The following is a 13224-nucleotide window of genomic DNA, read 5'->3' on the forward strand; positions in this document are numbered from 1 at the left end:
GAGATGGTTGGATGGCATCATGACTCAATGGACATGAGTTTGAGTAAGCTCTGAGTGTTGATGATGGACAGGGAAGCCTGGTGTGCTGCAGTCCACGGGGTCACAAAGAGTCAGACATGACCAAGCAGCTGAACTGAATTGAACTGTAAGGTTCTTTTAGAGGGTTCTCTGAAAAGTCTGATATTAGTGAACCTGTACTTTTAAGGCTTCTAAAAATAGAGATCACCTACAAAATCATGTTATATTCCTGAGAGTCTCAAGTGTTGAAAGAAACTATTTGCCATAAGCTCTCTCTCTTCTGTTTCACTTAGAATGAAAGCCTTTGATGAACTCATGAGATTGTCAAAAGAATGTTTCTAACACTTTTAGATATATTCAAAGATTGAAATGCAATCAACAGCTTAGTGGGGATATTCCTACTTATTTGATGAGTTGGATTGTTTGTCTCAACTCAGAAAATAAAGTATCAGCTTCTAATATACAAGGGTTTCATAGGATGCAAGAATAGAACTCTTGCCTATGGGATTAGTAAAGTAAAAATATTTGCTGTACAAATTTAGAGATTGACTCATGTATAAAGAATCCTGCCCACACTGTAAAAGATTATGCTTGCCATGAGTTAAGAGATTTGAAGAAGCAGAATGCTGATTCTGAGGTCATAGGGTCTTTGGGGATGTATTTATTTGCTTTATTTGCTTACTGAGATAACAAAATACCGTGAACTCGGTGGCTTAAACAACAATTTATTTTCCCATGGATTTGGAGACTAGAAGCCCACGATCAAGTTGTTGACATATTTGGTTTCTTCTGCATCCACTCTCCTTGGCTTGTAGATGTCCAAATTCTTGCTGTATCCACACGTGATCATCCCGTGGCCTGTGTTGTCTGTGTCCTAATCTCTTATAAAGATAACATGTCATATTGGATTAGGGCCCATCCAGCATGGTCTCATTTTATTGCCTGCGGAGTTGCTTCATTCATGCCCAACTCTTTGTGACCCTGTGGATTGTAGCCCACCAGACTCCTCTGTCCATGGGATTCTCCAGGCAAGGATACTGGAGTGGGTTGCCAGGCCCTCCTCCAGGGGATCTTCCAGACCCAGGGACTGATCCTGGGTCTCTTATGGCTCCTACACTGGCAGGCAGGTTCTCTACCACTAGCGCTACCTGGGAAGCCCATTTCATCTTAATTACCTCTTTAAAGGCCCTGTCTCGAAATACAGTCGCATTCTGAGGTGCTGGGGGTTCAAATTTCAATAAATGAATTTGAGGGGAACACAGTTCAGTCCATCATATTGGGAAATACGCTATCCTGGATCTCTCAGCATATAGATCCAGGAAATGTGGAAGTAGTTTGCAGTATTTCCCAATACAGGATCTTGATTATTCGCATGGTAATGCTAGAAGACCCAGGAGAAGATGCCTGAGCTTACAACAATGTTTGCACATATTGTCACACATTCAGAATAGAAGTCAGTTACTGCTGTTACTGGTTCATATATCTATAATTTTATTGACATTTATTTTTGGCTATGCCGGGTCTTCACTGAAGCATGGGCTTCTCTCCATTTGTGGCAAGCGGGGGCTACTGTGTAGCTGGACTGCAGTTACATCTCTTGTGGAGCACGGACTCTAGGGCCTTCGGGCTTCAGTAGTTGCAGTGTATGGGCTCGGCAGGTTCCTCTTCCTGGGCTCTAGAGCACAGGACCTAACCGTGGTGCAGGGGCTTATTTGCTCTGATGCATGTGGGATCCTCCGGGACCAGGGATAGGAGCCACAGCTCCTGCGGTGGCAGGTGGATTCTCCACCACTGAGCCACCAGAGAAGGCCTTGTTATGGGTTTTTTAATTAATTTTTTAGAAACTTTTTGTTTTATATTGGAGTATAGCTGATTAGGGCTTCCCACGTGACTCAGTGGTAAAGAATCCACCTGCTACTGCAAGAGATGTGGGCTCAATCCCTGGGTCAGGAAGATTCCCTAGAGAAGGAAATGGCAACCCACTCCAGTATTCTTGCCAGGGAAATCTCACAGACAGAGGAGCCTGGCAGGCTACAGTTCATGGAGTTGCAAAAAAGTCAGACACAGCTAAGCAACTAAATAACAACAATAGCTGATTGATGACATTTTGATAGTTTCCAGTGGCCAATAAAGGGGTTCAGTGATACATATACATGTATCCATTCTCCCCCAAACTACTCTCCCATCAAGGCTGCCACATAACATTGAGCAGAGTTCCTTGTGCTCCTGTTAGGGGTTTTTTAAGTTAACCTTTATTGGAGTATAGTTTTTAAAATATTTATTTATTTATTTGACTGTGCCAGGTCTTAGTTGCAGCATGTGAACTTACTGAAGTAAGTGAAGCAAAATGAATCAGTCATACTTATGCATATGTCCACTCTTTCTAAGATTCTATTCCCATATAGGTCATTACAGAGTATTGAGTAGAATTCCCTGTGCTATATAGTAGGTCCGTATTAGTTACCTATTCTATATATAGTAGTATGTATATATCAATCCCAATCTCCCAATTTATCTCTACCCCTTTCCCCTTGAGACTCTTTGCAACCGCATGGACTATACAGTCCATGGAATTCTCTAGGCCAGAATACTGGAGTGGGTAGCCTTTCCCTTCTCCAGGGGATTTTCCCAATCCAGGGATCGAACCCAGGTCTCCTGAATTGCAGGTGGAGTCTTTACCAGCTGAGCCACAAGGGAAGCCCCAAAATACTGGAGTAGGTAGTCTATCCCTTCTCCAGGGAATCATCCTGACCCAGGAATTGAACTGGGGTCTCCTGCATTGCAGGTGGATTCTTTACCAACTGAGCTATCAGGGAAGCCCTTTCTTCCCAGAGCCTTTGTCAAAATTGTTTGCATCATCTCACTTAATATCAGTTTCCAAGACATTTGTTTGGTTAGAACATCTCAACCACATATGTATCAACAAATTTGCAAGTTTTATTCAAGAAGTGGGTGTTTACATGATGCATTTGTCAGAGCTGGCTCACTGCTGTAATAAATAAATCCCACATCTCAGCACTCTAAAGTTTATTTCTACTTTCTATAAAGTCTAGTCAATATTCCTGATCATGTAGCTCTTGTAGGCAATTTTTCTCCAAGTGGTTGCTCAGAGAACTAGGCTCTTTCCATCTTATAGCACTACCATCTTAAATAGGTAGGTTCCAATGTTTTCTGGAAGGGAAATAGAACATGCAGAAGGCACTCCAGATGTTTACTTCTGTGACCCAAATGCGAAAGAACATCACTTCTGTTCAAGTTGGCTAGAACCAGTCCTTAGTTTCAGAGAGACTAGAAAACATAGTCCTTGGCTGGACAGCTGCTTTCCAGTAATAGCTCTCCACTGTGAACACAGAACTTCAGTCTTTGGTGGTCAGCTGGCCCCCTCTGCTATGTACAGCAACTCCAGCATAGGTTTCTTTAAATACAGTTGCACTGAAAATTAAATGACTAAAAGCCAAGCTGCCCAGCTAGAACCCTGTGTCTGCTGTTTATTGGCTGTGTGACCTTGGAAATACGTCTCACCTCTAACTACCTCAGCTTTCTCATTTATAAAATAGGAATTTATTCAGAGGTTTGAACAGACTACTGTAAAGCATTTGAAATATTGCCTAGCCCACGGTCAACACTCAGTAGATGTTAGCTATGATCATTATTCTCATGAGTATGTCCCCACCACACTCCTTGTGAAGTAGGCTGTAAAAGTTTCAAGAACCCATGGCCTTCAGTGCAGTAAAGATGACCCAAGTGAGAGAACTTTGCCCAACAAAAGTGGCCATGACTGAATGAATGGACCAGTATTCTCTCATGTAACAGCTGAGTGTTTAACACACAAGGTAAGTCAGCAGTTTATTACAGGGGTAGAATTCAAAAAATGAAAAGAACAAAACCAAACAAACACCCAGAGAAAAGACAATGATCAGAAGCCATGAGACAATAAATGCCAAGAGTTGTCAGACACCATGAATGGGAAAAGCTAAGAAACACAATGGGGAGAATGGAATAGCAGGAATAGGGGGCTGCAAAAAGTAGCTGAGTCGCCAGAATGGTATAGGACTGCAATAGGGACCCATGGCATCATGAGAACACAATGACACAAATGGCTAACATCCCAAATGACCTTCCTGCTTCATTCCAGTGGGAGGAGGGTCTGACTGTAAAACAGATACTTGTCTTCCTTACTTTAAAGCCCCATCACTTAAGATTTCCTACCTTGTCATTTTGGCTTGTGATTTGAAAGAGCCTGTCATCATAGCCACTGTGATTAACTTGAAACTTATAAGTGATCTTGGTACTTTCTTCTGATAATATGAATATCAGTTCAGTTCAGTCACTCAGTCGTTTCTGACTCTGCGACCCCATGAATTGCAGCACGCCAGGCCTCCCTGTCCATCACCAATTCCTGGAGTTCACTCAAACTCACGTCTATCAAGTCGGTGATGCCATCCAGCCATCTCATCCTCTGTCATCCCCTTCTCCTCCTGCCCCCAATCCCTCCCAGCATCAGGGTCTTTTCCAATGAGTCAGCTCTTCGCATGAGGTGGACAAAGTGCTGGAGTTTCAGCTTTAGCATCATTCCTTCCAAAGAAATCCCAGGCCTGATCTCCTTCAGAATGGACTGGTTGGATCTCCTTGCAGTCCAAGGGACTCTCAAGAGTCTTCTCCAACACCATACTTCAAAAGCATCAATTCTTCAGTGCTCAGCTTTCTTCACAGTCCAACTCTCACATCCACACATGACCACTGGAAAAACCATAGCCTTGACTAGACGGACCTTTGTTGGCAAAGTCATGTCTCTGCTTTTGAATATGCTATCTAGGTTGATCATAACTTTCCTTCCAAGGAGTAAGCGTCTTTTGATTTCATGGTGGCAGTCACCATGTGCAGTGATTTTGGAGCCCCCAAAAATAAAGTCTGACACTGTTTCCTCTGTGTCCCCATCTATTTGCCATGAAGTGATGGGACCAGATGCCATGATCTTTGTTTTCTGAATGTTGAGCTTTAAACCCACTTTTTCACTCTCCTCTTTCACTTTCATCAAGAGGCTCTTTAACTCTTCTTCACTTTCTGCCATAAGGGTGGTGTCATCTGCATATCTGAGGTTATTGATATTTCTCCCAGCAGTTTGATTCCAGCTTGTGCTTCTTCCAGCCCATAGTGGCTGTGATTTCAGTTCACAGATACAGGTGTAAAAGAAATGTTCTACAACAAGGGACTTCCTGATTCTGAGCACCACCAGCACCCTTCCTCCAGTGTGTTGAAATTTAACCTTGTTCATACTTGGAGCTTGACCCCAACATACCCAGGATGGTTCACAGTTCTGGAATCTTATGTAGTGCCACAGCATCCAGCAGGTGGAATACAGCCCACTGGTTGTTGGTCGTCTCTTCACAGCCCTGACCATGCTCTGTCCACAGCATCCCCTCAAGTCCAGCAGCTCTGAGCTGCTTTTGCATCAGGTTCGATGCATGGATATTTTTACCAAGGCTGTGAACTCCGTGCACCCTGGGGTCTCAAGCACCGTGTGATTGTGCCTTTCTGGGGTCTGTCTTGCTCCCTACCTTGCAATACTACCCAAAAGTATGGTCCAGGTTCCCATGTCCAAACCCACGCCTCTGGCCCTCATTGAACCTAAAGAGTCTTTTTAACATTATTATTAACAGAGAGAAGCTCTTTTACTTCAACTTTTCCAAGTCATTTTGTCCCTACCTGTACTTTCTCTCTTCTGCTGAGGTTTAAACTTTTGAAGTACAAACCAGAAAGTTTTCCAGCTGACTTCCATGCCCATCCTTACTACACACACTTCATCTTGATGAAAAAAGCAAAGACCTTCCCACCTACATATATGAGAGAAAAGGAAAGGGGGAAATAAAGAGAAAAAAGTTAGATATTTTTGGGAATTCACTAGCAGTCCAGTGGTTAGGACTCTGTGCTAACTCCATGCTTCCACTTTAGGGAACTAAGTGGGAACTAAGATTCTTCAAGCCACTCAGCACAGCTGAAAAAAAAAAAAAAGTTGAACATTCCAAAATACTTTTTGTTCTTTTTTTTTTCTTTTTGCTATAGATACCTGGAAGCTCAGGTTCAAACTTTATGCTCAGTACAATTACAGACCCTTGGAATGAGGATATTTACAGTTATAGACCTTTGGAATGAGAATATTTACAAGTTTTTTTTTTTCCTTTCCTTTTTTTCTGATTTCAGGTTGTCATTCTCGTTTTATTAACTTTATTTGGTATACCTTGTAAACAAATACATTTTCCTACCTATTCAAATCCATATTGATTTTTTAAAAAAATTATTGTAGCAGTGTGGAGGATAGCTGGGGTTTACCAATGGAGACATACTCGTCAGGACTCAGAACTGGAAGATCTGTCCTGATGTCCAGCAGTTCTAGTGACTCTGAGCTTCCATTGACCTCTGTTGTATGCTCAACCATAGCAGAGACTCAGTTACTGTCTGTTTCTGATTGTCCTGCTCTAGGTCCCACCAGTAAACTGACCATCTTTCTTTCATCATGATGGCATCTGTTTATTTTAGCTTCTCCTTATTCTTGACTTCTCCTACTTATAGGCTTGTACTAGTTACTTTTTTCAATCTTTGTCTTTCAGTTTTTGCTTTTGCTACCTTTTGGACACCTCCCAAAGAAAGATAATATTCATCAGAATAATTAACTGCAATTATTCCCAGTTGAGTTTTCCTGATAGATCAACTTATAGGTTCATTTTTTTCTCACTAGACTACTGATTTGTTTTAAAATGATATGAAAGGATATAATCAACAGCCAGATGAAGAGATATATAGGGCAAGGTCCCGAACAAAAGAGCATCTGTCCTCGAGGAGCTTGGGGCCCAGCATGGTGGCCTGAGGAACCCATGTAGAAACCAGTTCTCCCACATGGAAACTCCAAAAAAGGGCCTCAACTCATATGTCATTGACTAAATGGGTTATTGACTTTTCTTGGATCTGGTAACTGCCTTTATTTGTGACAATGAATAAGGTGTCAAAGTCCTTTCATACAAGAGAATTGTATGCAGAAGTAAAACTCGAGAAGAGGGTAACAGGGAAGAACCTCTTAGAGGGCACTGTGGGCAAACAGGTATCCTAAAGCTTAGCTTGTTCAATATTTTACCATTAATTAAAGATAGGGTAAATAAAACAAATATTGCTCTCAGAATATAAATATATCCTTCCCCTTTGAGGCTTCCCTGGTGGCTCAGACGGTAAAGTGTCTGCCTGCAATGTGGGAGACCCAGGTTTAATCCCTGGGTTGGGAAGATCCGCTGGAGAAGGAAATGGCAATCCACTCCAGTACCGCTGCCTGGAAAATCCCATAGACAGAGGAGCCTTGTAGGCTACAGTCCATGGGGTCACAAAGAGTCGGACACAACTGAGAGACTTCACTTTCCTTTCACTTTTGAGGATAAAACCCCACCCTGACCCATTCAGACATTGTTTGGTTCCATGACCTTTTTGATACAGTGACCAGAGTCCAGATTTGTACATTTGCCATAGTCTGGGTTATCAGGTCTGAAGTAAGACCTTAAGCAACATGGTAGCCTGTGACTACAAAATGAGATTATACTTTCTAGTGGAAGTGAAAGTCGCTCAATTGTGTCCTACTATTTGCGACCCCATGGACTACGCAGTCCATGAAATTCTCCAGAATACTGGAGTGGGTAGCCGTTCACTTCTCCAGGGGATCTTCCCAACCCAGGGATCGAACCGAGGTCTCCTGCATTGCAGACAGACGCTTTAACCTCTGAGCCACCAGGGAAGGTGACTTATATATATTCATTTGTCCAGATTCCACTAGCTTGTAGATGCAAATAAAGTCATGTTAAGAGAAATAATCAACTAGTGATCAACTGACGTCATCACCTACATAATGCAGGACTTCAGTCTCCGTTTGAAATCTCACTTTCTTGAAGTGTTTTAGGCATCTTCACTAGGTGTCTCACATATGCTCACAAACCCACCCCACCAGGTACCACATTCACTTGCTGGAACCTGGAGCTCTTCCACCGAAAACATGTTTCCCTGGCAGGATTTGGCCCTGCTCTGCCGGCATGGTAATTCCTGCCGGGTTTCGCTGGTGTTCAGGAATGCCTCTGAATCACGTGATGAGGACTACAGGTACCAAGTTCCCTGCGGACACTACGATGGTTCCGCACGCATCTCAGCTTCTGCTTTGCTCCAACGTGCATGGCCGTTCTTGCTCTGCCTGGCAGTGTCTCTGACCAAGTACCACCCAAAGGCACTAAAGAAAAATGCTTCTCCCCTGTCTCTTCTCATTGGGGAAGTCCAAACCAGCAGTGTCCGGGTCTCAACAGATTTTGGTGAAACAGCACTTTAAATTTTTGCTTAACACCCTTCTTCTCCCCAGGTCTCAGACACCCACTCAGGAGACATGTAAATGAGAATGTGCTTAATGATAGCCACCAGGCTGCCAAGATCACTATTTTCTTAAAACTCAAGTCCATTGTTTCTGACTTGACTTTCTTCAAGATGGTTTCTCCCAAGAGGCAACTTTGTCCTCATCCAAATGGTTCCGTGTGGGCCCACCTTACCAGTTTGCCAGACACTCCTGCTCTTGCCTGAAATTCACCTAATTACAACTTTCTCCCCCAATTCTATCTGCCAGATAAAAATGAAATCTCAAGTAATTGTGCATAAATAAGTACGCTCTTTCCACCTCTAAAAGAAAACCAAAGCAGCTCTATAGACATTAGCAAGTGCTAACACAGTGACAAAAAATACTGTAGAGATGAGAAAAACAAACCCACTTCATGTCAGAGCCAACTGCTTAGGCTAATATATGTAATTAATTATAGACTTGCCAGCTTTCAGCAACTTTGCAGAAATTATTGCATAAATAATAAATCATTGAAATCCAGAATCTCAGAATCATTAAGAAAGCTGTCAGTAATTCATGGGACTGAAGAACAAAGAAAATAAAGACTTGAATCTATCTTGCTAACCTGTTTTAGCTTTGCTTAGAGCAAATTTTTATGTAAATTAAACAGAATAAAATAAAATGTAATTTTGAGCTAGTTTTGTTGAGAAATGTCAAAAGCGTTCATTACAGATTCAAGAACAATTTACCATAAACTCAAAAGTTAGTTACAAATCTGATTATAATAAATCACTAATATAATTGATTAAACTATTTCATCCTTAGTTTAAACATTTTTCTATTTTGATAGCACTTGTTGGGTTTGTTTATTTGGGGTTTCTTTTGCCTGTACTGGGTTTTAGTTGCAGCATGCAGGATCTAGTTCCTTGCTCAGGAATTAAACCTGGGTCCCCTGCATTGGGAATGTGGAGTCTTAACCTCTAAACCACCAGGTAAGTCCCAGTGGTTGATTATTTGTTTGGTTTTTAATGTCTATACCATTCCCAGAAGACCATTTTCTTTTTTTCCATAGTATGTTCTCCAAATAGTATGATAAATGAAGAAGCAAATGAATGACTGTCATGTATAAAAGAAGGACTATTTCCCAAATATTCTGGGCTGCCTTCTTGCAGCATCATGTCAAAGCGACTAGGACCCATACCAGAGCCAAATAGTTTGGATTCTGGTTCTGACTCTGCATCTGTTACCACGGTGAACCTGGAAATGCACTCAACATCTCTGCCTCAGTTTCCTCATTTGAAAATGGGAATAATAATAGTGCCCATCTCAGAGAATGTGATGAGGATTAGATGCAATTTCATGTGTAAGTCCTTGGAACAATGTGTGACACATGATAAAGCATAATTGATTTCCATCATTATTCCCCCAACTTACATACGAATACTCCATTTTAAGTAAAAAAGAAACTAAAGAATTTTGAAATCTCAAAACTGTAACTAGTTTTAGATAAAGTGGCGACTAAACCTTAAGAACTTTGCGGGGACTTCCACCATGGTCCAGTGGTTAAGACTCCATACTTCCAGTGTAATGGGCACAGGTTCAGGAAACTAAGATCCCACATGCCACATTGCATGGCCAAAAAAAATAAAATAATTTTGCAGGTTACAAAATGTCATGCTTGCCAAAGAGGAAGAAGATACCCAGGAGATGCGCCCATGAAGTAGGAGAATTCAGAGGTTTAGGGGGAAATCCTGGTGCAAGAGATAATACTTACGGCAAACCCAAATCACAAGGGGACTAAAGAAAACCAAAACAAATATTGCCAGTAGACATACCACAGGTCTGGTCACCATGTGAACGTGACCTTAAAAGATTTCAGCTCAATCTTTGAGGAATTTCTTACCTAAGGAATGATTTCTTCTGTTTCATATATGACCAGTGTTTACAGATACCTATGATCAGTCACATCCTTGAGACCCACCTCTGATTTGTTCCACAGATGGGGTTCACCATGATATGCAAGTTAAGACTCAGACTAACACAGTCCCATCTCCAGCTCATCTTATGTATATGTTTTTCTGCTCCTCCCTGAGCATCGTGCCTGAAAAAGCAGTCACTTGCTCAGCTGGCAACTACCCACATAGTTGGGTCAATGCAGGAGACACAAATTCAGTCGATGGGTCAGGAAGATCCCCTGGAGTAAGAAATGGCAACCCACTCCAATATTCTTGCCTGGAAAATCACATCAATAGAGGAACCTAGCAGTTTGCAGTCCATGGGCTGCAAAGAGACATGACTGAGCACGCACTCATGCACACAGTGCTTTGCCCGTCTTCTCAAGTTCTGTTGTTGCTATTGTGTTTAGCTATGGCTCTTCTTAGCTAAATTCTTTGATTTTGTTTTTTTTTTTGGCAATAAGTTGTATATAACATGTTCATGTAATTTTTAAAAAATCTCTTCCAGATTTTTGGTTACATTCCCTTTCTCATTTCTAATATAGGTATTTGTTTTTTCTCTCTTTTGTTATAATTTAAGATCATCGGCTGCATTTGAGTGCTTGAGATACCATCTACCCAACAGGAATGATCTTGTCAATAAAGCCTCTCCACTGGCCATGATTCTCCCTCTCTTGGACAGAGCTTGAATGGGTACTGCCTGAATTTGTTTCTCTGATTCTTCTCATTCAGCACTTCAATAACTGACCAGACTTCTGCTCTCCTACACATTCTTTCTTTAGATATGTTAAAGACTTCCCTAGTGGCTCAGTAATAAAGAATCTGCCTGCAATGCAGGAGACCTGGGTTCAATTCCTAGGTTGGGAAGATCCCCTGGAGAAGGGAATGGCAACCCACTCCAGTATTCCTGCCTGGATCATCCCGTGGACAGAGGAGCCTGGTGAGCTACAGTCTGTGGGGTCGCAAAGAGGTGGACACGACTGAGTAACTAACACACACATTGTCCACTTAGGTTGATCTGGAAGCCACTCTATTTAAGGTGACTTTACCTATTATTGGTTTTTGCTTTTGGTATGAAAAATAGTGTTTATTTTCTGATTTTGAAAATAATACAAGCAAGGTTACAAAGCAATTAAATACTCCAGAACAGCTTAAAGAATGTGAAATTGACCAGAGGAACCGCTAACCAGTTAAAGCCATTGTTGACATTTTGGTAGACATCCTTCCAGATCACCCTCAATTAAAATGAAAAAAGTATATTATACATGCCTTTTTATAACCTACTTTTTTACTCTACAATATATATAGACATTTTTCCGCATCAATAACTATAAATGTTTGTCATCATTTTCAGTTCAGTTCAGTCACTTAGTCATGTCTGACTCTATGTGACCCCATGGACTGCAGCACACCAGGCTTCTCTGTCCATCACCAACTCCCAGAGCCGGTGGTCATCATTTTAGCCATCATTTTAGCAGATATATATTGTTACCTTGTATGAAATATCCCACAATTTATTTTTAATTTTACCTGCTTTGGTTATGCTGCACATCCTGCAGGATCTTAGTTCCTCTTCTAGGGATTGAATCTGGGCCACGTCAATGAAAGTACCAAGTCCTACCACTGGAATTCACCAGGGATTTCCCTATTTGTTTAAAACTTTCATGTTAAAATATCAGAGGAACGTCTTACTTTGAAATTTCTTGAAAGTTACTTCACCATCATGTCCCTAGAGCAAATGCCCACTTTTCTTTGTTTACCATGGGCTGGTTCTCTGCTAAGACTCTATATGCATGAACTTAATTCATTCTTCTCAGAAAAGCAGAGAGACTTGAGGGAAAACCCAGTTCATCAACTGTTTTCCAGCTGACAAGTTACTATAGATTTTCCACAAAAAGGTAGTTTTTTCCCCCACTTATTTTTTTGTTTGTTTGTTTTTGTATCCAAAATGTGTTTATTGGGATGGTTTCCCATTCACCTTGATACAGGGTACTTTTGGTGCTGCTTCCATCTGAAGGAGCATCCTTCTGTAAGCCTTGCTTTTCTTCCTGTAGGCTGACAGAGGACGGTAGAGCAGCCAACACACAAAACTACTGTTTGTGCATGGCTAAAGACAGTGGTGATTTTATAGCATCCTGGGCATTTTGCATCCATGAAATAGGAACTGGGGCTCTGCACCAGGCACTTCTTCTTGTGTTTCCTCTTTCTCTCTTCTGAAGAGGGATGAAGAAGATCCTTTGCGAGAGGCATGTTCTCATGAGGAGGTCATCACCACCAGAAAGACACTTGTTTTGAAAGTGCTCTTGAAGGCATCATTGACTTTTTTGGCTGAATCTTCACTTTCACTTCAACTAGCTTTTATTGTGCTCCTTCCAACACTGATTTGAGATCCAGTTTCTTCACTGATAAAGTAGACGGATGAGTTGTTTCTAGGAGTTTTTTTGTTCTAGCTCTGACATATTTGATTCTAGCTAGAAGACAGTGTGATGGGTGGGTTTGTGCATTTTCAGTGGAAGGCATAAGACAAAATGATTAAAAACTTTCCCTTACCATCAAAATGTTTATATCAGAGAAGATAAATATATGGACCATGCTTAAGGTATAAAAATTAAATCTTTTAAAGGGAATTTTATGAGCACATATAGGAAAACAAATTGACTAAAGAAGGCAAAGAAGGCTTCATGGAAAAGAAAATTAATCTGGACTTAAAGATTAGATGACAGCTAAATATGCAAATCTACAGATGTATGGAGATATAATCTGTAATTTAAGAGTTAAAGTAGATGGGATGGAGGGTGTATCAGATAACTTGTATTTGCTCTTTTCCGTCCCTTCTTCACTGTGCTCCACTTTAAATATTCGTGCTCTTGAGAAGAGTCCTTATGCCTGGGGAAGTTT

At 41.3% G+C, this 13224-nt stretch overlaps 1 protein-coding gene across 1 annotated transcript; it reads right to left on the reverse strand.

The window, feature by feature from the left end:
* On the reverse strand, positions 12215-12592 carry LOC106502180 (40S ribosomal protein S27-like). The gene has a single exon (XM_013964499.2). It carries the CDS (start codon positions 12574-12576, stop codon positions 12301-12303), a length of 276 nt encoding a protein of 91 aa, XP_013819953.1. The 5' UTR covers positions 12577-12592; the 3' UTR covers positions 12215-12300.

The sequence above is a fragment of the Capra hircus genome, chromosome 6 (genome assembly GCF_001704415.2).
Source record: "Capra hircus breed San Clemente chromosome 6, ASM170441v1, whole genome shotgun sequence".
In the NCBI taxonomy this organism is placed as follows: domain Eukaryota; kingdom Metazoa; phylum Chordata; class Mammalia; order Artiodactyla; family Bovidae; genus Capra; species Capra hircus.

Excerpts from the sequence above, each read along its gene's own strand:
- LOC106502180 (XM_013964499.2), bottom strand. The coding sequence starts at position 12,576 with ATGCCTCTCGCAAAGGATCTTCTTCATCCCTCTTCAGAAGAGAGAAAG.